General features: G+C 41.8%; 1 protein-coding gene across 18 annotated transcripts in view; it reads left to right on the forward strand.

The window, feature by feature from the left end:
* The window catches only part of PPIP5K2 (diphosphoinositol pentakisphosphate kinase 2), a 90,128-nt gene that overhangs the window by 12,275 nt on the left and 52,852 nt on the right, over positions 1 to 25,001 (forward strand). For all 18 annotated transcript variants that reach the window (XR_004646167.1, XR_004646168.1, XR_004646169.1 and 15 more), the window contains 7 exons: positions 2,558 to 2,753; positions 3,519 to 3,609; positions 6,168 to 6,253; positions 11,620 to 11,774; positions 12,756 to 12,857; positions 15,495 to 15,656; positions 19,610 to 19,731. Coding sequence is in view for 15 of the 18 variants with exons in the window: in XM_034773947.1 (XP_034629838.1) it covers positions 2,558 to 2,753; positions 3,519 to 3,609; positions 6,168 to 6,253; positions 11,620 to 11,774; positions 12,756 to 12,857; positions 15,495 to 15,656; positions 19,610 to 19,731 (914 nt within the window). In the remaining 3 variants the exon portion in view is untranslated. The remainder of the gene's footprint in view (positions 1 to 2,557; positions 2,754 to 3,518; positions 3,610 to 6,167; positions 6,254 to 11,619; positions 11,775 to 12,755; positions 12,858 to 15,494; positions 15,657 to 19,609; positions 19,732 to 25,001) is intronic.

Here is a 25,001-nt window from a genome sequence, read left to right on the forward strand (position 1 = left end):
CTAAATTCAAAGTTAAGCATGTGCTTTGGTCGATTGGAGCCAGGCAGCTCAGAATCTTGCAGGACTGAGTCCTTTGTGCAACATGTAGAAATAAAGGCATCAATAAAAATAACTTTATGGCAGGGGTGGGCACACGTTTTGGGCCGAGGGCCACATCTGGGTGGGGAAATTATATGCAGGGCCGGGGTGGGGGTTGGGGTGTGGGAGGGAGTGCGGGGTGTGGGAGGAGATGCGGTGTGCAGGAAGGGGCTCAGGGCAAGGGATTGGGGCAGAGGAGGGGTGCAGGGTGTATGAAGGGGCTCAGGGAAGGGGGTTGGAGTGCAGGAGGGGTGTGGGGTGCGGCAGGTGGCTCAGGGCAGGGGGTTGGGGTGCACGGGTGCAGGGTGCAGCAGGGAGCTCAAGGTAGGGGGTTGGAGGTGCAGAGTGTACGAGGGGGCTCAGGGCAGGGAGTTGGGGTGCAGGAGTGGTGCGAGGTGCAGGCAGGAGGCTTAGAGCAGGGAGTTGGGGGGTGGGAAGCAGGAGGGGTTCAGGTTCCAGCCCGGCGCTGCTTACCTAAAGCGGCTTTGGGATGGCAGCGGTTCCCCATTCCCGGCCAATGGGAGCTGTGGAGGGCGGTGCCTGGAGGCAAGGGCAATGCACGGAGCCCCTTGCCCCCCTGCCCGGGGGCCGCAGGGACGTGGTGCCGGCCACTTCTGAGAGTGGCGTGGGGCCCACGGCACCACGGGGGGCAATCCCACGGGCTGGATCCAAAGCCCTGAGGGGCCAGACTCCTGTCTTAGAATAAGTATATCTACTAGCATATTTGTAGCTACTTTCTCTTGCTGCTGCAGGACTCTTCTTCTTTATACAAGTACTACTCAGATTACTTTAAAAAGATGGGGTCTTAATGACTGTTGTTGGTGAGTCAAGATATGAACCCAGAGAAAAAAATATATTTATAAAAATTATTCAATTTAGAAAATCACTGATTAAGGTTCTCGCTTCAGCTTTAATATGAAATCATGTTATCTGAAGAAAGTCACATACTAATAACTTCTAAAAAAAATTCTGAACATTTTTTTTCCTTGTGTTGCTTCAGAGTTCACATATGTGCAATTTTCCAGTGCTACAAGTTTCAGTCAGTAAGCAAGTACTTAGCCTCTGAAATTTTGCAATTTAATTTACATTATACTGTACTTACTTCTGAAGCAGTGATCTAAAATTGATATTTGGGTGATTGCATGGTCACTCATGATTATCATGGTAGGGTAGTGGATGGAAAATAAGTATGATTTTTTTCATTCCCTTAATTACTCCTCATTTTCCAGTAATTGACTGCCACCTTTCCACTCTCTAGTTATTTCTTACACTGTTCTCTAGAAATACACCAGGAAGTAGGGTTTGTTTGTTTTTTCAAATTTATTTATTTATTTAAAGTATACCACAGATGGTCTTTCAGAAGGTTCTGAGCTTGGAGTTACAGTTGGTATATTTGCTATCATCTTAGCCTGACTGGTATTGCAGTTCTTGCTTTGCAGTCTATCTAAATCATTATGCTATAATATAACTCTTTTAAAAATTACAGTTCTTATCTCAGCCTTTGCTTCAAAATAATACTAGAAGATGCATAACTTCTAACTTCCCCAGGAAGTGGTCACTAGACTACATTTTCATTGATTGTGAGCATGTTTGCTTATAAGCTAAGCGCAATAAACTCTTAATGCATCATAAGGCTGCACAGTTAAAATCAATTAGGAAATGCAAACTAAGAATCCAATAGCATTTGATAATTTGGACTGTATTGGCTTTTGATATATTTGTGGTATACATTAAGAAAAAGTTGTGCACTACACATTAAAATAAATCCACTTAAAATCATCACATTTTCTTATCTCTAAAAAATTTGCTTTCCTCCAACACCAAAAATTTGCTGTTTGAAAGATCCACTCAAAAAAGGAGAAACCAATATAAAGAGAATGTGAAACTGGCTATACAGAAAGTGTTGTGAAATGCACAAAGTAAACAGAAAAACTAGAGAGAGATTTTTCGCTAATCTGTTACAATAATCCTACTTTACTTGTAACAATAGTGTGTAATAAAATAAAAGGAGGTTTGGGGCTTCTAGGTATGTCTAAATTATTTACATTAATTTCCAAGGGAATCTTCTGCATAATCTCATTCGGTTTTGACATTCACAGCTCAGTTTTTGATTCTCTCAAATTTGTGCCTGAGAAAAGCACCCATACCAATATTCATAAGTGTGCATTAGTGCATCAGAACTGGTAAAGAATTATTGCAATGCTAGTACTGCTGACGGTTTGTCAGGTCATTCTTCATGTGGCAAAAGTAAGGCAAATTGTCAAACACTGTTTTTTGTGAACATCTAATAAATATTTCAAATTGCTAGATGATAATTTAAAAGTAATATCTACAAATGTTGGATTGGAATATAATGTTCCTGTTCATTGGCTAGTAAAGCACTTATTGTACGCTGGGAATACTTAATCACTCTCCTTACCACCACATACAAACAAAACCCAACACCACTAACTCTTATTAACTTTATTTTTTGTGTTAGCCACCAGAAAGGCTGATTGTGGTTGGGATATGTTCCATGGCAAAGAAATCCAAGTCCAAACCAATGAACGAAATTCTGGAACGCCTATCCATGTTTAAGTACATCACAGTGGTAATATTTGAAGAGGATGTCATTTTGAATGAACCTGTAGAAAACTGGCCTTTATGTGACTGTCTCATTTCTTTTCATTCTAAAGGTAAAGCTTTTCAAGTAGTAGCATGAACCTCTCACTTTTAAACTTCATTTTGCCTTTTTTTTTTTTTTATTCTTTTAATTGAATATTTAGCCGAATTACAAGTTAGCAGTTTCTAGGGGCTTTTTGTTTTGGGTATTTGAAAAAAAATTAACATCACAATTATAATATTTGAAACCCAGCTTTTAGTATTTCAGCTATTCCAGCTTTAAAATATTATGGTATTAAATATTTGGGATCATCTCATCTGCTGTGGCATTTGAAATCTAATTGCTGACCAGGCAAATAACATTTACTTATGAAGCTATCAAATATACTTGTTCACCTCATCCCAGTAAGCACAGGACCATTCTCACTTAAAGAAACACTTTTGTACATCTCTTGAGGAATCTTGCTCTATAAGAAACAATGTTCATTCTGGATAGTCACATCCCCTCTACCTCTCTCCTCTGTACACTGGCAAAATACTAAAGTATTCAGTGTCTAGAGATGTAGCACACAGTTTTCTAATGGTTGGAACAAAAGGGCAAGAAGCCAGAGGAAAAGTGTTTTCTAGTAGTCTAACTTGATTTACTGGGTTACTAGGCTACTCTGACTTTTGTGCATAGGTCAATTCAGCTATAGATCACACTGATTAAAACAAAAATAAAAAAAGACTCAACTCATTCAGGTCATTTGTATAATATTGAAATTAAAGGGTTTTTTTACCCAAATACTTAAACACGACACTAGTAAGTTAATATATATTCCTTAATAAACCTTGTTTAGGATTTCCACTGGACAAAGCAGTTGCCTATGCAAAACTCAGGAATCCATTTGTAATCAATGACTTGAACATGCAGTATCATATACAAGACAGGTAAGTAATAACCACAAATTAGATATAAACCACTTCAGCTCTATTTTACTGAAAATCAGCAAATAAAAAAAGTATTTAAGACTGTGAAATACTGGTGATATGTAATATCTTGGGATTGTCATCACAATGACAACACCAATATATGTATCATTCTACAGTAGTCTAGTAAATATACTGGCTGACAGTATCTCAAAAATAGTGTGTGGTGTGTGTGTATATATATATAAAAGGGAAGGACATTAGTGACATACCTAAGCGAGATAACGTGTAATTACTATTTTGACTGCAGTGGTACCCATTATCTTTCCAAACTGAGATATATATATAAAAGAACATGTGTGTGTGTGTGTGTGTGTGTGTGTGTGTATATATATATACATGTTCTTATGTTCTTACATACATGTAGAAGACAGTAAATTACAAAACAAATGACTAGTAAATAATAAATAGGTGTATCTTGTTGACCTTAATCTGGTATTGGACTGTACTGCCTTTGATCAATCCTTTAGAATTATTTATTGCTTTATATTGTGGTATCTCTTAGAGGCCTGGTCTAGGTCAGGACCTCATAGTGCTAGGTTCTGTACAACCATATAGTAAATGACAATTTTTGCCTCAAATTGTTTACATTCTGAAAGTAAATCTAGAATGGAGTAAGGGCGGTGCCTTTCTCAGTTTGGAAAGATTTAGCAGATAGTGGGTACTACTGCAATCAAAATAGTAATCACAAGTTATCTCGCTGAGGTATGTCCCTAATGTCCTTCCCTTACCCACACCAGTTGAAGCTCAAGCAGTGAGATCCTGATGTTGAGTTTTTAAAATTAATTAGGAGTTTAATTTTTTTTACTTTCAACTTTGTTCTGTGGAAACATTTGTAATTACTGTCAGTCTCAAAGTATTATTTCATAAGCATTTCACTTTGTCGTTGCACAAGACACTTAGTGACAAACATTGAAAGATATTGGCAATGGTAGAGGCCGAGATAGTAATTGTGAAACATGACAGTGGTTGTGAAACAGAGAGGTTTAGCTGAAATTATATTAAATTGGGGTGGGCAAACTATGGTGAGCCGCACCATTCGGCTCGGCCCCACTCTGGCTGGGGCGCTGGGTCGGGGGCCTCACCATGCGACTTGGCCCTACTCCACCTGGGGTGCAGGGTCGGGGCTGCATGACGCGGCTTGGCCCCCGCTCCAGCGCTCTGGCCTGCGCGCAGGGTCGGGGCCATACCACGTGGCTCTTGGAAGCCGCAGCATGACCCCGCTCCGGCTCCTACGCACTCCAATGGGAGCTGCAGGGGCAGTGCCTGTGGATGGGGCAGCGTGCAGAGCTGCCTGGCTGCGCATAGGAGCCAGAGAAGGGACATGCAACTGCTTCCGGGAGCCACTTGAGGTAAGCGCTGCTCGGACCCTGCCCCTCCTGAGCCTCTCCCCATGCCCCAACCCCCTGTCCCAGCCCTGATCCCACTCCTGCTCTCCAAACCCCTCAATCCCAGCCCGGAGCACCCTCCTGCACCCCAACCTCTGATCCCCAGCTCCACCCCAGAGCCTGCACCCTCAGCCGGAACCTGCACCCCTTCCCGCACCTCTGCCCCAGCCCTGATCTCCCTCCCATCTTCCGAACCCTTCAGTCCCAGCCCAGAGCACCCTCCTACACCCCAAACTCCTTATCCCCAGCCCCACCCCAGAGCCCGTACCTCCTCCTGCACCCCAACCCCAATTTTGTGAGCGTTCATGGCCCACCATACAATTTCTATTCCCTGATGTGGCCCTCGGCCCAAAAAGTTTGCCCACCCCTGTATTAAACAGATGAGTCTCACTGAAATGCACAGAGAAGTTAGTTATGTCCCAAAAAGTCAGATGTTACAGTTCATATACTATTTGTTATACTTACGTACAACATTATTTGACTGTAGAGTTCATGTAGTTTATTTGCTAAGTTTTTATCCACAAAATTTATGTTAAGCAAAAGTCTGTTCAGATGTTAGTGTTCTGAGTCCCCATTGTCATCCAAAGTATCTTCTCTATCTGCATCATGACCTGGAGAAGAGCTCTGGGTAACTCAAAGCTTGTCTCTTTCACCAACAGAAATTGGTCCAATTAAAGATATTATCTGACCCTCCTTTTCTCTCTCCATCATGAAAAGCAAATATTAATAAATGAATAGTTAATAAAGTATAGAAACACTGGAGCCTTTTGTACAGTAAAAAAAGTACAATTTCAGACACCTACCAGTTGATGACCAACAGTTGTTGCAACAGTGCACAAGCATTTCAGCAAATTTGGAATTGCACTTGCATGAAGCAAGTCTCTCCATACTCTGCTGTTCCTGTCTTGTGACAAGCTAAAAGTGTTGGCATTGCAATTCGCATTAGTTCAGTGACATTGGTGTGAAGTGCAACTGTCTAAGTAGACATCCCTTAAAGCACTGCCTACGTGAACAGAGTACCATGATAGTTATGATTATATAAAGTAAGCTTTGGGTTTCATGGACTATAAAATGTTAAGATTGTTCAGACTTTATCACTTTGGTTGGATAACCTTTGTGATCTTCTTTTAGGAGAGAAGTGTATAGCATCCTCAAAGCTGAAGGCATTTTACTTCCTCGTTATGCAATTCTGAACCGTGATCCAAACAACCCCAAAGGTAACAGATTTTCCTAACTTTCTTATTAAGGTTCTATTTTTACAACTTGGAGTATTTTGTTAAACATTTTGAATGGTAACCTTTAACGTTCTGAACCCTCTGCTTCCCTGCACCCACTTCTGTGCCCCTTTCCTTTAATTCAATCAGTGACTTCCTGCTCTTTGCAAGGGGGAAGGAGATGGGGAGGAGCAGATGCTTACAGCAAAAGTTCTCTACAAAATGTAGTTTTTAACTCTGCTATGGAGGTGCTTCAGACAGATTTTGGACTTGCCATGGTCCTTCAGAAGCAGTCCCATCCTGAATAACTTTACCAAATCTGACTGGCTGGTCTCCCTCTGCCCAATATAATAAGACCACACAGGGCACAGATATTGGGAGACAGTTGGAGGAGCTAACATTTTGAGCTGGCTGAGGGCTGTCGTTCTGGAGAGTGCTAGGGATGAATTGGTACCAAGGAGCCTGCACAGTCAATGTGTTAACACGTCAACAGACTTACAACAAAGATGTTGCTCCTGGGCTAAAGGGGTCAACATCAACAGTTATGGCAAATATGCAAATAACTTCATAATGAAACTAGGCTGTCCAAGCTTCTGTTGATCTAAGGTATTTATATGACCCTCATCTCTAAAGTATCTGAATGCTTCACAGTCTAATGTATTTATACTCACAACATACCTGTCAGGCAAGGAAGTGCTACTATTTTATTTCAATTTCCATCTCTAAAATATAGAGACTGTATTTAATTAAATAAATACTACTGGGAATTGTGTGATTATTTAATTTTCCAGATATAGATCGGATGACAAATGCTACTACTAATAATAGGGCCTAGATTTTCCTTAATGTGATACCTGACAGATTTCTACACCAAATAGTCCCCAAACCAACAAGAGGTGATGCCATTTTAGATTTTGTATTGATGGGTAGTTGAGGACCTCATAGAAGAACTGATGGTTGGAGACAACCTTGGTTTGAGGGCTCATGAGCTAAATCAGTTTAAACCAAATGGAAGGAGAAACAACAATAGGTCTGCAACTAGGGTCCTTGATTTCAAATGGGAAAACTTTTAAAAATTAAGAGAATTAGGGAAGTGGACTGGACTGGAGAACTCAAGGATCTGAATGTGGAGGAGGCTTGGAATTACTTTAAGTCAAGGTTGCAGAAGCTATTGGAAGCCTGCATCCCAAGCAAGGAAAAAAAATTCATAGGGAGTGGTTGCAGAGCAAACTGGATAAGCAAGTGTCTCAAACAGTTGATTAAGAGAAAGCAGAAAGCCTACAAGGAACGGAAGATGGGATGAATTAGCAAGAAAGTCTACCTCTTGGAGATCAGAAAGTGTAACTGTCTGGCTGGTGGTTCTTGCCGACATGCTCTGGGTCCAACTGATCGCCATATTTCGAGTTGGGAGGGAATTTTCTCCCTGGGTTAAAGTGGCAGATACTTTGGGTGGATTTTTTTGTTTGTTTGTTTGTTTTGGTTTATTTTTGCCTTCCTCTGCAGCATGGGTCACTTGCAGGTTTAAAGTAGAGTAAATGGATTTTCTGTAACTTTAAGTCTTTAAATCATGATTTGAGGACTTCCATAAATCAGCTAGAGCTTAGGGGTCTATTACAGGGGAGGGTGGGTGAGGTTCTGTGCCGCCAGTCTGCAGGAGGTCGGACTAGATGATTACGATGGTCCTTTCTGTCCTTAAAGTGTGAGTCCTTGAGAGGCAATCCATCTGTCCTGAAAATTCACTCTGCGTAAGATTGTTGCCTTGGAATTGGATTCATTCATTGTTTTTTAAAAAAAAACAGAAGTTTCTTCCTCACTAGAAGTGCAACTCTCAGTACAGCCTTAACTGCATATCGGCCTACTGATGATTCCCTAATACATTTTTTAAAAATGTAACAAATTTTAGTTTTTATATAAGTCTTGTAAGACGCTATGTCTAAAACTGAGAAAGAATCCAGAAAAAAAGGGTTTAGGGAACATTGGGATTGAGGGAAATACCACAGTTGTTTTCCGTGAATATAACTAATTTCCTCTTTGAAGGGAAGTTGAATGGTCTGTCATAAAAACTGGAAAAACTATGCTGTTTAGAAGGCAAGCTGAGAGCATAGGTCAGAATTTTCCAAAATGATCGATAATTTTTGAGTAAAACATTCAAAGTGCCTCAATCCCTTTCAGTTGATTTTGAGTGAAATATATGTCCCTTTTGAAAATAGGGCTTGGGCTCATAAGTTAATGAGGCATTTTTGGAAAATTGTACCCATTGGTACCTCAAAATTTGGAAGCTTAACTTGATTCCTGTTAGAAACCTGAATTTCAGAAAGTGCTGAGTACCCCAGATTAGAAACTGTTAAAATAATACAATGGGCCAATCTAACTTCAGACTTGGTATAACAAAATATAACACAGCTAGATGGACAGGAGTTAGAGCAATAAGATAACCTGGCAAAAGCTAGTGGAAAGTATAATGATTTTTTTTTTTAATGTTGTGTGTGTATATAGACTCAATATTTCATGTCACTGCAATAGAAAGTCATAAAGGGATTTGAATGAGGAGAGACTAGTGGCCTGGTATCTTGCCTCAGGAAAGGCATTCCACATATAAAGGCAGCTTGAAAGAAAATGGGATATTTGAAGTGGACTAATGGGATATCAAGACTGGTATTACTAAGATGGTTTGGCAGGAAGGCCATTAGAGACCCATTTTTTGCGACATGGATGTCCTTTGTGTACTAGTTCTTAATCATATTTATAGTAGAGACATTGAACCTGGATCCTTCTAATATACATGGACAAATATTCTCTCACACCTGATGTTGTCGGAGGAGGGGAGAGGGAAGAGGGAATGAAGATGCAAGTGTAGCTGTGATAGCCATAAAAGAGACAGTCTTCAAAAATAATTCATAAAGTCACTTACTTACATCATCCATTTAACTATTGAAGTCTCTTTGTGTTCCCCCTTTTTATTGTGTATTGCATTTGAGTCCAGTAATTTAACTACAGTGGTAACATCAGGCATATGAGCAATGAAATAAGGTTGGATGGTAGATCAAGTTTCAAAGTTCCTTTTGAACTTTCCTTAAACATTTTAAACAATTGGATAGACCAGTATTTCTTCATTACCTTTTTCCTCCTCAGAAAAAGGCACTCATTTTGATCAGATTCTAGCTCTTGTATCATAAACTTTTTAATCTACAAACCACAGCGAGGAAATTGCACACGGCCTGCTTAAGCAAATACTGTAGCTGGCTGGACTTTGTGCAATAGGCAACTTGAAAAAAAGTGAACTCGATTCAGTTGGAAATTGCAATACAAGGTACTGAAAGTTTGCCAAGTGTTTCTGTATCCATTATGATGCAGTCTTACAGTTTATTCTGTTAATAAATACTTAGTTTCAGAGATTTTAAGATTTTTGTATTTTTAATTTCATTGGTGGTAGAATTGTAGCATGCTATATAAGTTATCTCAAAAATCTGAATTTCTATCCAAGGGTTGGTTTCTAATCTAATATATGGCAGTGAACACGATTGGTTTGAGATGATTAAACAGACACTTTGGGACAGATAATTCATAAAAATAGTACGATATTTGAAATGGAACAAAATGATTTCTTGAGGTTATGTACAAGTATATGCATCTTCTTGAAATAAGAGAGTTGGGGGGAGAGATGCTAAGGTGAAGAAAACATTGATATACCAAGGCTGGCTCTGCCCAGTGTGACAATGATGGCTCATTTCCCTGTTCTGTAATGTCATGGGGATTGTTATGAGCAGGTGTTGCAGCATAGAGGCTGGCTCTCTCGCTCTCTCTCCCTGAAATTGAGGGACTGAGGCAATCAGATTGAATTAAAAAAGATCAGTGATTTAAAAAAAAATCTTTTTTTAAATAGCATTTTTTATTAAAATACAATATTTTTCTTTTAGAACTATTTTCAATTGAATTTGAAATCATAACTCACATTAAGAGCTAAACTTACTATAATCTATTCAAAAATAGTTTAAATAAAAAAAAAATCAGGCAATGCATGTTTGCTGCCAAAGTTTTAAAAGACAGACCAGTGAACTGGTGGAAGTCGCTGGCTAAGCATGTTGAACCCGTGTTTGTTGACGTGCTAGACCAGTCTTTGATAGCAGTAGCCTCTTCTGCAGGCGCAGAGAATATTTTCTTTGTTCAGTTTATTCAATTAGTTGAGTTAAGCGACTAGTTAATCAAAAGTTGAGAAACCAATTGGGAGCTACAAAAGTAGGAAAGCTTATTTTTCTCTTCCACTGTATGAATAAAAATGAGGTTTAGAGGATGAGATCTATTAGTTCTAAAATCTTGAAGGACATAGTTACCAGAAACAATCAGTTCAGTTCACTAACTATTGGTAATACATCCTTTTTTTTAAACAGATCAGTCAGTTTTAAATGTAAAACATGTTTTGAAAAACTCATTCTTCTTCTGTATCATGCACATTTAAGGTAGTTTTATTTAACAATTAAATTTAAAATGCTAGTTTTATACATTTTTAATTGAATTCAAGTTTCCATCCACAAATGACAAACCATGAATAGTCTAGTACATAAGAAATGTATCACTCACCATTTTCTTCCATAATAAATGGATCAATTAAGCACCTGAATAAATATATGTTAAATTATATAATTGCTTAAATAAATATGTATAGATAAAGTGTATCCTTCTGGGTATCAAAAAGAAGTACCAAATTATACCAACCATTGAACATCTGCCTTTCTTTAGGAGAATAAAGTACAAAGGCAAAATGTGATTAAAATTGGTGATTTAGATCAATTTCATGTATGCTCATTTAACTCATAATTAAATTGCTTTGATTTAAATCAATCCATCCAGTAAGCAGGGGTGGTAGAGATGCTGGTGTGTTCTTTCTCTGTGCCTAGATAATGCTTGTAAATCACTGTTGCACTGAGAAAGTACTTCCCAGTGACCTACAGGGAAGAAACACAGATACTCCCGAGACAAGGTGAGTTCCCTTCCTGCACTTATAGGGATGGCAGAGAGATGCTAAGTTATGGAGTGGAGGGTGATGAGCAGGCACCAGTGCACCATAGTTCACTGGGTTGTTAAGTGTTTTAGGGCTCAGCCCAGCACTGATGGAGTAGAGGTCCATCCCCAGTTTGTACCAGGGAGGTGTTCTGGTGCCAAATCTGGGTCCGTTCTTAGTGCTTCCTTCCTTGAATAACTGCTCCAAACATGATTTATAAGAACTTAAAGTGGTGATTCAGTTTCAATAGTTCAATATTTTTTTTGTCTTAACTAATAAATTGTTAATTTTTGGAAAGTGAGTAATTGTGACTTTTATTGTATATACCTTTACCGCATAATATGTCTTTACTTTATGCTCATTTCTCCAGAATGCAATTTGATTGAAGGAGAAGACCAGGTGGAGGTGAATGGGGAAGTTTTCCAAAAGCCATTTGTAGAGAAGCCAGTAAGTGCCGAGGACCACAATGTATACATTTATTATCCAACATCTGCTGGTGGTGGAAGCCAGAGACTTTTTCGAAAGGTGAGGAAATTGCCACACTTAAAGTATTTAAAAAAACTATTGTACTGAATGACTGTAATCTTGGTTCTATTATAGTGACTTAAAAAAAACAACCAAACCCTGAAATACCTTTGGAGAATCAGATGCAAATCTACACAAGCCAGAATCAAAAGACCAAATTCTCTAGCAGAGGTATGGCCTTTGTACCACAGAAGTTGTGCAGAAAGGGTCTATAATCTACCTGCAGACAATTTCCTTAACATAGAGGAGGTCTGCTAGGATATCTACACTGCAACCAGGGTCTGCTTCTCTGCCCACCATCTTGTGGTGCATATGAATGGATTCATTTTCAAGAATACAAGTTGCCTAATATACTGGTGGTTTAAACTAAACTGATGAGAGAACATACACGAACTGCTCTTGAGGAGGTTGTTGAATTTTCACCTCAAATACTCAAACAGGTTGGAACGGAAGCTGTTATAGAGATCTGTTGACCTGAATCTGTTGACTAAAACTAAAACAAGGTTCTTTCTAGTGACAATGCATTCCTACTAACTTTTGATTAATTAAAAAGTCATTGCAATTAGCAGTGAGGATACATACTGAGGCTGGATATAATGTAACTTTGTGTATAGCCTAAATGTAGTACTGTGTAATTTCAGAATCTGTGCCCTTAATCTGGTGGTGCTGCAGGATATTAGCACAGAGGTAGCATTGTACCATTTTATGGTATAGAAGTAGTCAGTCATTTGGGAAACTTTTATTTAATATTTTCAACCTCTATTAAATAGATATGACTTCATAGTCAAGTCTCTAAATAGTTTAATGTATTTGTATCTATAAAGCCATCCTTTGTGGAATATGTTTAGTTAGTTATCCAAAAGCAGGAGGGGGAGGGAAATGTGGAAGAAGAGACAGAAATCAGCTCTGAGAGTGTGCATATTTAAGGAGGTGAAAGGGTCTATCTTAAAGAAAGGCTTTAATAGAAAATATTTGTTTCAGATTGGCAGCAGGAGCAGTGTTTATTCCCCTGAAAGCAATGTGAGAAAAACGGGCTCCTACATTTATGAGGAGTTCATGCCTACAGATGGCACTGATGTAAAGGTATGAAACTGCACATTCTGATTTATATTTAGAACAGTCAAATACTCCAAGAGCTTTGGCAGTTTTTGAGATGTAAATGTGTCTTGTGGGGTGGCAGGGCTCAGGCAGGCTCAGACTTTGGTCCCCCCTTGTGGGGGTCGTGTAATAATTTTTGTTGTCAGAAGGGGGTCATGGTGCAATGAAGTTTGCGAATAATTAGTATTAGAAATTATTAGTTGTTGTTAGTAGACATTTGAGAAGTATTAGTATATTTACTAATAAACTGTGACTAATTATAAATGTACACTGCTTTGGAGAAAATACACTAAAAGTACATTGTTAATACATTATCTATACTTTTTTTTAGTTAATTTGCTTTATATATTTAGTTTTTATTAATGTAGATTTAAAATAATTATAAAAGACTAGGCATCCTCACATTATTATTAATAAAATAAAATCCCAGCAGTGTTAAAATAATTATTTCAGCAGGAACTCAGCCAGTCACCTACAGAATTTCCTTCCCTTAATTGTGTGGGGAGTAGATCCTGGAAAGTCACCAAATTCATGTTATTTTGGACCATGGGAGGGATCAAGTGCCAGAGTCTCTGAGCCCTTGCTGCGAACGCCCTACCAAGAACCCCCTCTTATAATGAGGGGGAGATCCTGCTTGGATACGTTGGCTGCCCACAACTGTGACGGTATGGCATGTGGAGAGGCAATCTTTCGGGTAGGCCTGCTCCCAGGCTAGATAGAACTTTATGGGTCATAACCAATAGGTCCACCTGGAGACCAGTAGGAAGACGGTGCAGTGCAGATCCCAGAGTACTGATGTTGTATACTCCCAGTTAGATGCCTTGCTTGGTAAGCAAGCTGCTGCATTGTTCACCATTGTCACTCTTCAAATGTTTTTAAGGTGTAGCCTCATATAGAACACATTGCAGTAGCTAATCTTGAGGTTATGAAAGCCTGAGTCAGAGCCTCCTAGCCAAACACAGATGGTAAAAGGCGGCCTGTGTCGTAATACAACCAAACAGAAGCTGGGGTTCTAAAATTAACCCTAAGCTGCAAACTCTCATAACTAATGGATGTATTCCAGCAATCAGAGGGACTGATGTTACCTCCACCATCTCATCCAATTGCTTCCCCAACTCTGCTCACCCTCATCCATTTCTTAATCTCAGTTAGACACTGGCTGAGCTACTGAATCACATCAGATGTGATGGAGATGTACAGTTAGTTGGGTGTCATCAGCAAGTTGCAAACACCACGCATCATGCTTTCTAACAACCTCATATACACAGTGAACAGGACAGGTGACAGAAAGGCATCCTGCAGGAGCCATACCTGAGAATTCTTTGGAAAGAGGAGCAATTGCCCACAACTACCTATTGACATCTTGGAGAGAAAAGAACAAAGCTATTGAAGACAGAGTAGTCCTGACAAGTAACACCTGCCTATGATCACTGGTATCACGGGCAGCTGATAGAAGTAGTAGTGCCTGTATAGACAAATGATCTTCATCCAGGAGGAGATTATTGACCACTGCAGTCTGTGCCAAAGCCACGCCTCTACGTAGTGTGACAAGGGCCTAGGAGGTCAAAGACCTCTAGATACGGTGAGAGTTGTCTCACCACAACCTTCTCCTGGGAAAGATGTGATACTGGTCAATAATTAGTTAGATTGTTAGTGTCAAGCGATGACTTCTTCAGTAAATGCCACACTACAGCTTCCTTTAAAGTAATAGGCAGCCTGCCAGCTCTGAGGTATTAACAGACTCCAAAAGTAAAAGACCCAGTACTTTTCCATTGGCCTTATCGCCCAGGAAGGATATACATTCAAAATACAGGTTCAGGTATGAAGTTCTCTCAGTACCTCAGCAAGTATTAGTGGCTGAAATTCTAGAAGAGAAGACGAGGCCCTTGTTCTCTCAAGACCAGATTCTGCCACCACAGAAGCATCCCTAATTTGATCAATTTTGTCTGCAAAAAAAATCAAGCAATTTCCTCACAACAGGAGGTATTTGGACTAGCTCCCAAACTGAAATAGTTTGGTAAAACCAGACATTTTTACCACTCCAAAAAAAAAAAAAAAATCTGCTGTCTGAGACTTTGCAGGTCCTATGGTGGAGGAAGAGAACTTATTCCTTGCTTCCTGTACTGCCACAGCATATGAGTTTGATCAGTTGTAGCATAAATATTTTTTTTTAGCCTTGGCACAAGACCTCCACTACTAGTGCTCTAGCCATCTTCCTTCCTGCTTTATTTGTCACTGACAATGCATCAGGCTGGATGTCCTGTGAGAACAAAGCAAAGAGGGAGCCTAGAAGCTACCTCATCATTGGTTAAGAGCATTACCATCTAATTTGCAGAGTCTATATGACAGGATGCTATTAATAGCTTCAAACTGGGTTCTGCGGAAACCTGCACCCTTAGAACACACAGGGAACTGTGGTTAAGGGTGTGATTAAGGTATAAGGGAACACTTACACCTGCTGGTGTCCTCTAGATTGAAGGTTGGCCTGTGGGTGGCCACACAGTAATTTTCTGTGTAGACAAGCCCCCGTAATGTTTTTGAACATGTGTATGCCGCTACATGATCTGAACTTGACATAAACTCAGTGTAGCTAAGTTAATAACTTCTAATTTTTAAATAAAGGTGTACACAGTAGGTCCAGACTATGCACATGCTGAAGCTAGGAAGTCCCCAGCTTTGGATGGCAAGGTAGAACGAGACAGTGAAGGAAAAGAAGTGAGATATCCAGTCATCCTGAATGCAAGAGAGAAGTTGATTGCTTGGAAAGTGTGCCTTGCATTTAAGGTAAACAGACCACTTACTAGCTGATAAAATGTGTAGTACTAATTGTTTACTATGTGAAAATTCTGTTAGTCAGTGCTCATAAACAGAGGTATTATTGTTATAGATCTCCTGGGATGGAAAAAAAGTTACACTCACATTTTCTTTTTTATTTTTTTATTCTGGTGGACTTCTCCTGTTTTTAAATAATTAGTTTTTTAATATTCTTATTGCATACTGTCAGAGGTATGCAACATGGAAAACCTATTCTACTGCAATGTCTTCATGAGTTGCTCTGCCTGTGCTGGAAATAGGGCAAAGTACCACAAGAAATGAGACGCCAACATCATCACTCTCTATAAAAACAAGGGTGACAGGAGTGACTGTAACAACTATCGTGGCATTTCCCTTCTTAGCATTATGGGAAAAGCCTGAATAGTTGTCCTGAATAGACTTGCAGACCATTGCAGACAAAATCTGTCCTGAATCACAGTGCGGCTTCACAGCTGAAAGGTCTACTATCGCTGAGACAACTACAAACAAAACAAACAAAAAAGAGAACAAAAAATGCCCGTTTACATAGTGTGACAGGATCAGGCCAGATGGCTACAAGAGAGTGATAGAAGGCAGATATATTAGCCTCAGATTAAGCAGGTCCCTTTGCCCTGGGTAAGGTAACAGGGGCGGTTCCAGAACAATCAGAAACTTGCTGGAACCAGTTAAGGCAGACATGCTAATTAGGACACTTGGAGCCAATTAAGAAGCTGCTAGAATCCATTAAGACAGGCAGGCTAATCAGGGCACCTGGTTTAAAAAGGACCTCACTGCAGTCAGTGAGGGGCGTGCAAGGAGCTGGGAGCAAGAGGCGCGCAAGAAGTTGAGAGTGAGTAGGCGTACTGCTGGAAGACTGAGAAGTACAAGCGTTATCAGACATCAGAAGGCAGGTCCAGTGGTGAGGACGAAGAAGGTGTTGGGAAGAGGCCATGGGGAAGTAGCTCCAGGGAGTTGTAGCTGTCACGCAGCTGTTACAGGAGACACTAAAGACAGCTGCAATCCACTGGGCCCTGGGCTGGAACCTGGAGTAGAGGGCGGGCCCGGGTTCCCCCATTCTCTCAATCCCCTATTTGATATAAGAGAAGTTGGTCTAGACTGTGGGTCCCACCAGAGGGGAAGGTCTCTGGCCTGTCCCCCGACCCATTAGGTGGGCCAGCAGAGACTGCAGGGGATTGTTCTCCTCCTTTTCTCCATGCTGGCCAGTGATGAGGTTAGCTTTGTGAACGGAAGGTTTGTGCCACTAACAAAAGGAGCCAAACTGAGGACTGACAAAAACCTCTGAGGCGAGCAAATCTGCCAGAAAGCGCAGAACCCACCAAGGAGGAACTTTGTCACAGCAGCCTTTGTCGATCTCACAAAGGCTTTTGACCTTGTCAGTAGAAGTAGACTATTTACGCTTCTAGAAAAGATTGGATGCCCCGCCCCCCCCCCAAGCTCTCAAGCATGATTTGATCTTTCCATGAAAACACATATGGCACATTTCAGTACAACAACTCAGTTTCTGAGGCTTTCCAGATGCATAACAGAGTTAAGCAAGGTTGTGTACTTGCCCCAACTCTGTTTGAGGTGGGTCTTCTCCTTGCTACTGAAACACGCTTTTGGTTCCTTAACTAAGGGAATCTACTTGCACTCAAGATCTGATGCGAAGCTGTTCAATCTTGCAAGACTCAGGTCTAAAACCAAGACTTGAGAGGCCCTTATCCAACACCTCCTCTTTGCTGATGACGCAGCAATGACAGCCCACACAGAAGTCAATCTCCAAAACCTTACAAATGGTTTTTCCAAAGCCTGCCAAGACTTGGGCTTACCATAAGTCTAAAAAGAATGAACATAATGTGCCAAGGAGTCGAGAAAGCACCCTCCATGAAGATCAACAACTATGAACTTGAAGTGGTAAACAAGTTCACATACCTGGGGTCCACTATTGCAGTCAACCTTTCACTTGAAATGGAACTCAACATCCACATTGGAAAAGCCGCCACAATGTCTAGACTAAAGAAAGAGGGTATGGCAAAACAACAAACTGACAGAACACACAAAGATCTGTATGTATTGTGCATGTGTTATCAGCACACTTTTTTATGGGAGCGAGATGTTGACCTTATACTCTCATCAGGAAAAGAGGCTCAACAACTTTCGTATGCATTGCCTTCATCAAACCTTTGGCATCTCCTGGAAGGACAGAGTCACCAACACTGAGGTGCTCAAGCGGGCTAGCATACCCAGCATGCAAACGCTGCTCAACCAGAGATGCCTCTGCTGGCTTGGGCATGTGTGCTGAATGAATGATGGGCGCATCCCAAAGGACATAGTCTACAGCTAATTGGCATCTGGAAAAAGACCCAAAGGACACCCAAAATTGTGTTTCAAATATGTGTGCAAGTGAGACCTCAAAGAAATGGACATGGATGTGGACAACTGGAAAGATCACACTCAAGACCGCAGCTTTTGGAAACAAGAGCTAAACAAAGGTCTCCTGAGTTATGAGGGGAAGCAGTCCAGCTTGGCAGAGGAGAAGAGCTTGCAGAAGGCAGAGCCCAAAGGGTCGAAACATCACCTTTAAATGTGACAGATGCAGCAGAGATTCTCTCTCGAATATGTCTCTTCAACCACCGCCGCGGCTGCCATAAAACAGAGTACATTTTTTACCTCTCAGGGTTGGATTCCCATGGTCTCTCGAGACTGAAAGATGCCTACTACTGCCATTGTGGACAAATAGAGAGATCTGAATTCAGAAAACTCATACATAAAATATACAACTGTAGATTAATGCGACATGCATATTTTTCTCTCCTGTTTTGCATGTGTGCATGCTAGCTTACATTCACTCAGTTTAATTTGTAAAGGCTGATTTTTTTTTTGTATTAAACAAATCTGTTTGCATTCAGCTTGCATAATCTTAAATATATGTTTTGTTGGGAACAATGGGCCTTTAACTGCAACTGCATCACTAATCACATAGGTGTGACTCCTAACTGGTGCCAGCACTGGTCCCAGTGCTAGAATATATTAAGCTGTAAAGTCCTCAGTGATGTCAGAACCAAGCGTCCCAAATAAAATGTATAGTTTTTGTATTTGAAAACTAATTTGAAATAATCTGGGAAAGGAGCAAAATGTCTTTACTAATAACTATTTAAGGCTTACATCTACACTTTGAGCTAGGATGTGATTTCCCCTCCTCATGTACGCATACTCAGGCTAGCTCTCAGTAAGCTAGCACAAGTATAACAACAGTGTAGCTGTGATAGCACTAGTGGTGACTAGTGGAGGCACAGCTGAGCCATGTTCAGTACATTCCCACCAGTTTCAGGCATGTGGTTCTACTCTCACACTATCTTTGGGTTAGGAACTGTCTTTTGTTCTGTGTTTGTAAAGAACCTAGCACAGTGGTTCCTGGTCCATGACTAGGGCTCCTATAGTAATACAAATAACAAATAATAATAATCTGAAAAGTGACTGTTAAAATGGCATTAGTGCATCAAGTTTATAAATAGCATATTTTTTGGTAATTCTGAGAGATAAGAAGATGGTGTGTGTATGTGTTTCTCTCTCTCTCCTTAACTCTTACCACTACCAGAAAAGAGGATTCTGCAGTCCAAATTCTATGGACAGTGGGAGTTCTGAAGATAATGTGGATGCACAAGTGTAACGGAAAGCAGAATTTGGCATGCAGAATTCATGTTGCTAGTGATGTGTGAGAAGTTAAGAACTCAGGTTGGGATGTAAGGCAAGTAATTAGGAAAACATTGTGTATAAACTGAACAAATTTAATATGGAGTCACTGAAGAACAATAAATATAGAACCCACAATGCCATTTTTGTGTTGCCTTTTCAGATCAGAACCATACTTAACATGCAGGTCTGGAAACACGAGACCCTTGACTGAAATGGAAACTGTGCTTTTCACTATTTATTCTTAACAGCAAACAGTTTGTGGCTTTGACTTGTTGCGTGCTAATGGACAATCCTATGTCTGTGACGTCAATGGCTTCAGTTTTGTGAAGAACTCCATGAAATACTATGATGATTGTGCGAAGATACTTGGGTAAGAATTCATTAATTGATATTATATGATTGGTTTATATGTTCATGCAATCATTTCTTTGCTATGGAAGTTTTCATCCAGTTTCCAAAGTATTTCTGTCTTAAGCATTTTTTTTTAGGGCTCCTTTTACTCGAGGGTTGAAACAAGTTCAAGGAATCTTCTGGATAGTTTTTTCTTTAAAGCAGGAAAAGCCTTTGCTTTTAAAGCAAGCATCATCTAGAATAACTAGAAATCAAAAATAAATTTATAAAAGTTTGTTTATTTTTTTTATTTTCATGTTCATTCCCCTATGCCTTAGAAAAGTGACTATTGCAGAATTCAAAATCAATCTGAGAACATCTTTGTTAAACAGAAAAATAAAGAAATATGCTAACTTGTTAAATTTGTTTAACGGATTAACTAACCCAGATAAAAAGTGCAAGTTAAGGTGTGCTGTACAGAGATTGGTTGAAAGCACAGCTTTGCACTGCCCTTGTCCGGGTGCGGCTTTGGGCCTGGCTGTTGTTGCCCACATTGTGTTGAGGCAGTCATCAGACTGCTGTAATTCATATTGGCTACAACAGCCCAAAGGGCTGAAAATTTAGACCAGGATTGGTGTGATATAGAAGGATCCTGACTGTGCCTTCCCTTCCTTCAACCATGCCCCCTTTTCTCTGCTACCATGCCACTGATTTGTCACCCATAAACTAGGGTGATTCTGTGTTGGCCAGTTAAACTGTCTTTACAACAAGATTATACTAGTGGTGTAGTGCAAAAAGACCATATTACACTGAATCACCTGAGCTGAAAGGAGGGAAATAATTCCCGTTAGATAATAACAGTCTTGTTGCTTAGATTTAGTGGCAGGAATTCTGAAGATTCAAGTGCACTTCTCCAGTTTTACGCAGTCAACTTAGTCTAGATTCCTATCATGTTGCAAAGAGCTTTCATCTACATTTTTTCCTTATATTAAAAGTAGCATTGTTATAGCAGAGCTAAATCAACAGCAGACTTGCACTAAGTTTGGGAAGTCTAGGAATCATTGTTCATAGATTGAGTTAAGTATCTAAGGCCTGGTCTACACTATGAGTTTAATTCGAATTTATCAGCGTTAAATCGAATTAGCCCTGCACCCGTCCACACAACGAAGCCATTTATTTCGAAAGGGCTCTTAAAATCGGTTTCTGTACTCCTCCCCGACTAGGGGAGTAGTGCTGAAATCGATACTGCCATTTTGAATTAGGGTTAGTGTGACCGCAATTCGACAGTATTGACCTCCGGGAGCTAACCCACAGTGCACCATTGTGACCGCTCTGGACAGCAATCTGAACTCGGATGCACTGGCCAGGTAGACAGGAAAAGCCCTGTGAACTTTTGAATTTTATTTCCTGTTTGCCCAGCGTGGAGAGCACAGGTACCCATGTAGTCCGATAATTGAAAAAGAGCACCAGCATGGACCGTACGGGAGGTACTGGATCTGATCGCTATATGGGTAGAGGATTCAGTGCTAGCCGAACTAAGTTCGAAAAGACGAAATGCCAAAACTTTTGAAAAAATCTCCCAAGGGCATGATGGAGAGAGGCCACAATAGGGATTCAGATCAGTGCTGCGTGAAAGTTAAGAAGCTCAGACAAGCCTATCAAAAAACAAAGGAGGCAAACGGTTGCTCCGGGTCAGAGCCACAGACATGCTGCTTCTATGCTGAGCTGCATGCAATTCTAGTGGGGGCAGCCACCACTACCCCACCTCTGACCGTGGATTCCGAGGCGGGGGTAATTTCAGCCATACCTGAGGATTCTGCGGATGGGGAAGAGGAGGAGGAGGACGACGAGCTTGCGGAGAGCACACAGCACTCCGTTTTCCCCAACAGCCAGGATCTTTTTCTCAGCCTGAGTGAAGTACCCTCCCAAGGCAGTATCCAAGACCATGACCCCATGGAAGGGACCTCAGGTGAGTTTTCCTTTTAAAATATAAAACATGGTTTAAAAGCAAGCGTTTTTTAATGATTAATTTGCCCTGAGGACTTGGAATACATTCGCGGCCAGTACAGCTACTGGAAAAGTCTGTTAACGTGTCTGGGAATGGAGCGGAAATCCTCCAGGGACATCTCCATGAAGCTCTCCTGGAGGTACTCCAAAAGCCTTTCCACAAGGTTTCTGGACAGTGCAGCCTTATTCCGTCCTCTATGGTAGGACACTTGACCACGCCATGCTAGTAGCAAGTAATCTGGAATCATTGCATGACAAAGCCTGGCAGCGTATGGTCCCGGTGTTTGCTGGCATTCAAGCAACATCCGTTCTTTATCTCGCTGTGTAATCCTCAGGAGAGTGATATTCATGGTAACCTGGTTGAAATACAGGAATTTAATTAAGGGGACAGAGGTGGCCCTTCCTACTGGGCTGTTTGCCTGTGGCTGAAAAGAAATCCTTCCCTGTAGTAAGCCAAGCGCCGGGGGTGGGATTGGTGCTGAGCTTTTCACGTGTGGCTAGCAGGGATCTTCCCTGATACCAGCCACGCGGTGGGGGGAGGGATAAAGCAATCATCCCAGAGAATTGGATTGGGGGTTGGGGGGTTAGGTTGTTTTCTGCTGCTGCAGGTTAACAGGAAAACCACAGCACTCAACGGGCTTTGTTTGGTATGTGGGAAGGAGTGCGCAGAAGGCGAAAGACAATGGCTTACCATGGCCGCATGCAAGCCAAATTCTGTTGCCCGGACCTGCATCTGTGATCTCTAACAGCAAAGCCACAGGCACTCAATATTAAGATGCGAAATGCGACCTTGCACAGAAATCACATGTGCTATGTAATGTGAATAGTGTTGTTCACCGTGAAAGAGTATAAGCATTGTTCTGTAAAATGCATCTTTTTAAATACTTCTCTCCCTTTTTCCCCTCCCTCCCTCCAACAGCTGCAAATTTTTCAAGCTTCCCTCCTCCGTCCCGAAGGCTATCTCAGATAAGGTGTCAGAAAAAGAGGACGCGAGACGAAATGTTCGAGGAAATCATGGAATCTACCCACAATGAAAGAGCTCATCTGAATGAGTGGAAGCACATGGTATCAAAGTACAGGAAAGATGCCAGTGAACGTGAGGACAGGAGGGACCAACGTGAGGACAGGAGGGACCAAAGTGAGGAGAGGAGAGAAGCTCAAGATGAGAGGTGGCGGCAGGAAGATGAAAAGAGGCAGGATGCAATGCTGGGGCTGCTGCGTGAGCAAACAGACATGCTCCGGCATCTGGTGGAGCTTCAGGAATGGCAGCAGGATCGCAGACTGCCGCTGCAGCCCCTGTATAACCACCCTCCCCCCTCACCATGTTCCATAGCCTCCTCACCCAGACGTGTAAGAACGCAGGGGAGAGGCTCCGTGCACCCTCCCATTCCACTCCAGTGGACAGCCCAAGCAAAAGGCTGTCATTATTTTAACCTTTTTTTAGTGGCCTTTTCCTTCCCTCCGATCCTCCTCCCAAACCCCACCCGGGCTACCTTGTCAGTTCTCTCCCTCTTTTTATTATCAATTAATAAAGAATACATGATTTTTAAATGATAATGACTTTATTTCCTTTGAAAGCAAGCTGTGATCAAAGGGGGAGGGTGGGTTGCTTACAGAGAATGAGTCAATAAAGGGGGGCGGGTTTTCATCAAGGAGAAACAAACAGAATTTTCAGACGGTAGCCCGGCCAGTCATGAAACTGGTTTTCAAAGCTTCTCTGACGCGTCGCGCTTCCTGGTGTGCTCTTCTAATCACCCTGGTGTCTGGCTGCGCGTAATCAGCAGCCAGGCGATTTGCCTCAGCCTCCCACCCCGCCATAAAGGTCTCCCCCTTACTTTCACAGAGATTGTGGAGCACACAGCAAGCAGCAATAACAATGGTGATATTGGTTTGGCTGAGGTCTGAGCAAGTCAGTAACATGCGCCAGCGACCTTTTAAACGGCCAAATGCACATTCTACCACCATTCGGCACTTGCTCACCCTGTAGTTAAACAGCTCCTGACTACTGTCCAGGCTGCCTATATATGGTTTCATGAGCCATGGCATTAAGGGGTAGGCTGGGTCCCGAAGGATAACTATAGGCATTTCAACATCCCCAACGGTTATTTTCTGGTCCGGGAAATAAGTCCCTTGCTGCAGTCGTTTAAACAGAGTAGTGTTCCTGAAGACGCGAGCGTCATGAACCCTTCCCGGCCAGTCCACGTTGATGTTGGTGAAAGGTCCCTTGTGATCCACCAGTGCTTGCAGCACCATGGAAAAGTACCCCTTGCAGTTTATGTACTGGGTACCCTGGTGCTCTGGTGCCAAGATAGCGATATGGGTTCCATCTATCGCCCCACCACAGTTAGGGAATCCCATTGCAGCAAAGCCATCCACTATGACCTGCACATTTCCCAGAGTCACTACCTTTGGTAGCAGCAGCTCAGTGATTGCTTTGGCTACTTGCATGACAGCAGCCCCCAGAGTAGATTTGCCCACTCCAAATTGATTCCTGACTGACCGGTAGCTGTCTGGCATTGCAAGCTTCCACAGGGCTATCGCCATTCACTTCTCAACTGTAAGGGCTGCTCTCATCTTGGTATTCTGGCGCTTCAGGGCAGGGGAAAGCAAGTCACAAAGTTCCATGAAAGTGCCCTTACGCATGCGAAAGTTTCGCAGCCACTGGGAATCATCCCACACCTGCAACACTATGCGGTCCCACCAGTCTGTGCTTGTTTCCCGAGCCCAGAATCGGCGTTCCACGGATAGAACCTGCCCCATCAACAACATGGTCTCCAAAGCGCCGGGGCCTGCAGTTTGAGAGAATTCTGTGTCCATGTCCATGTCCTCATCACTCTTGTCGCTGCGCTGCCGTTGCCGCCTCCTCCTTGCCTCATTTTTCTGGTCCTGGCTCAGCATAAACTGCACGATAATGCGCGAGGTGTTTACAATGTTCATGACTGCTGTCTTGAGCTGAGCGGGCTCCATGCTTGCCGTGGTATGGCGTCTGCAGTGTTCACCCAGGAAAAAAGGCGCGAAACGGTTGTCTGCAGTTGCTTTCATGGAGGGAGGAGTGAGGCTGTACCCAGAACTACCTGCGACAATGTTTTTTGCACCATCAGGCACTGGGATCTCAACCCAGAATTCCAATGGGCGGGGGAGACTGCGGGAACTATGGGATATCTATGGGATAACTACCCACAATGCAACGCTCCAGAAATCAGTGCTAGCCCCAGTACATGGATGCACACCGCCGAATTAATGTGCTTAGTGTGGCCGCATACATTGGACTTTATACAACCTGTTTCCAAAATTCGAATTCTG

The sequence above is a fragment of the Trachemys scripta genome, chromosome 6 (genome assembly GCF_013100865.1).
Source record: "Trachemys scripta elegans isolate TJP31775 chromosome 6, CAS_Tse_1.0, whole genome shotgun sequence".
NCBI lineage: Eukaryota > Metazoa > Chordata > Testudines > Emydidae > Trachemys > Trachemys scripta.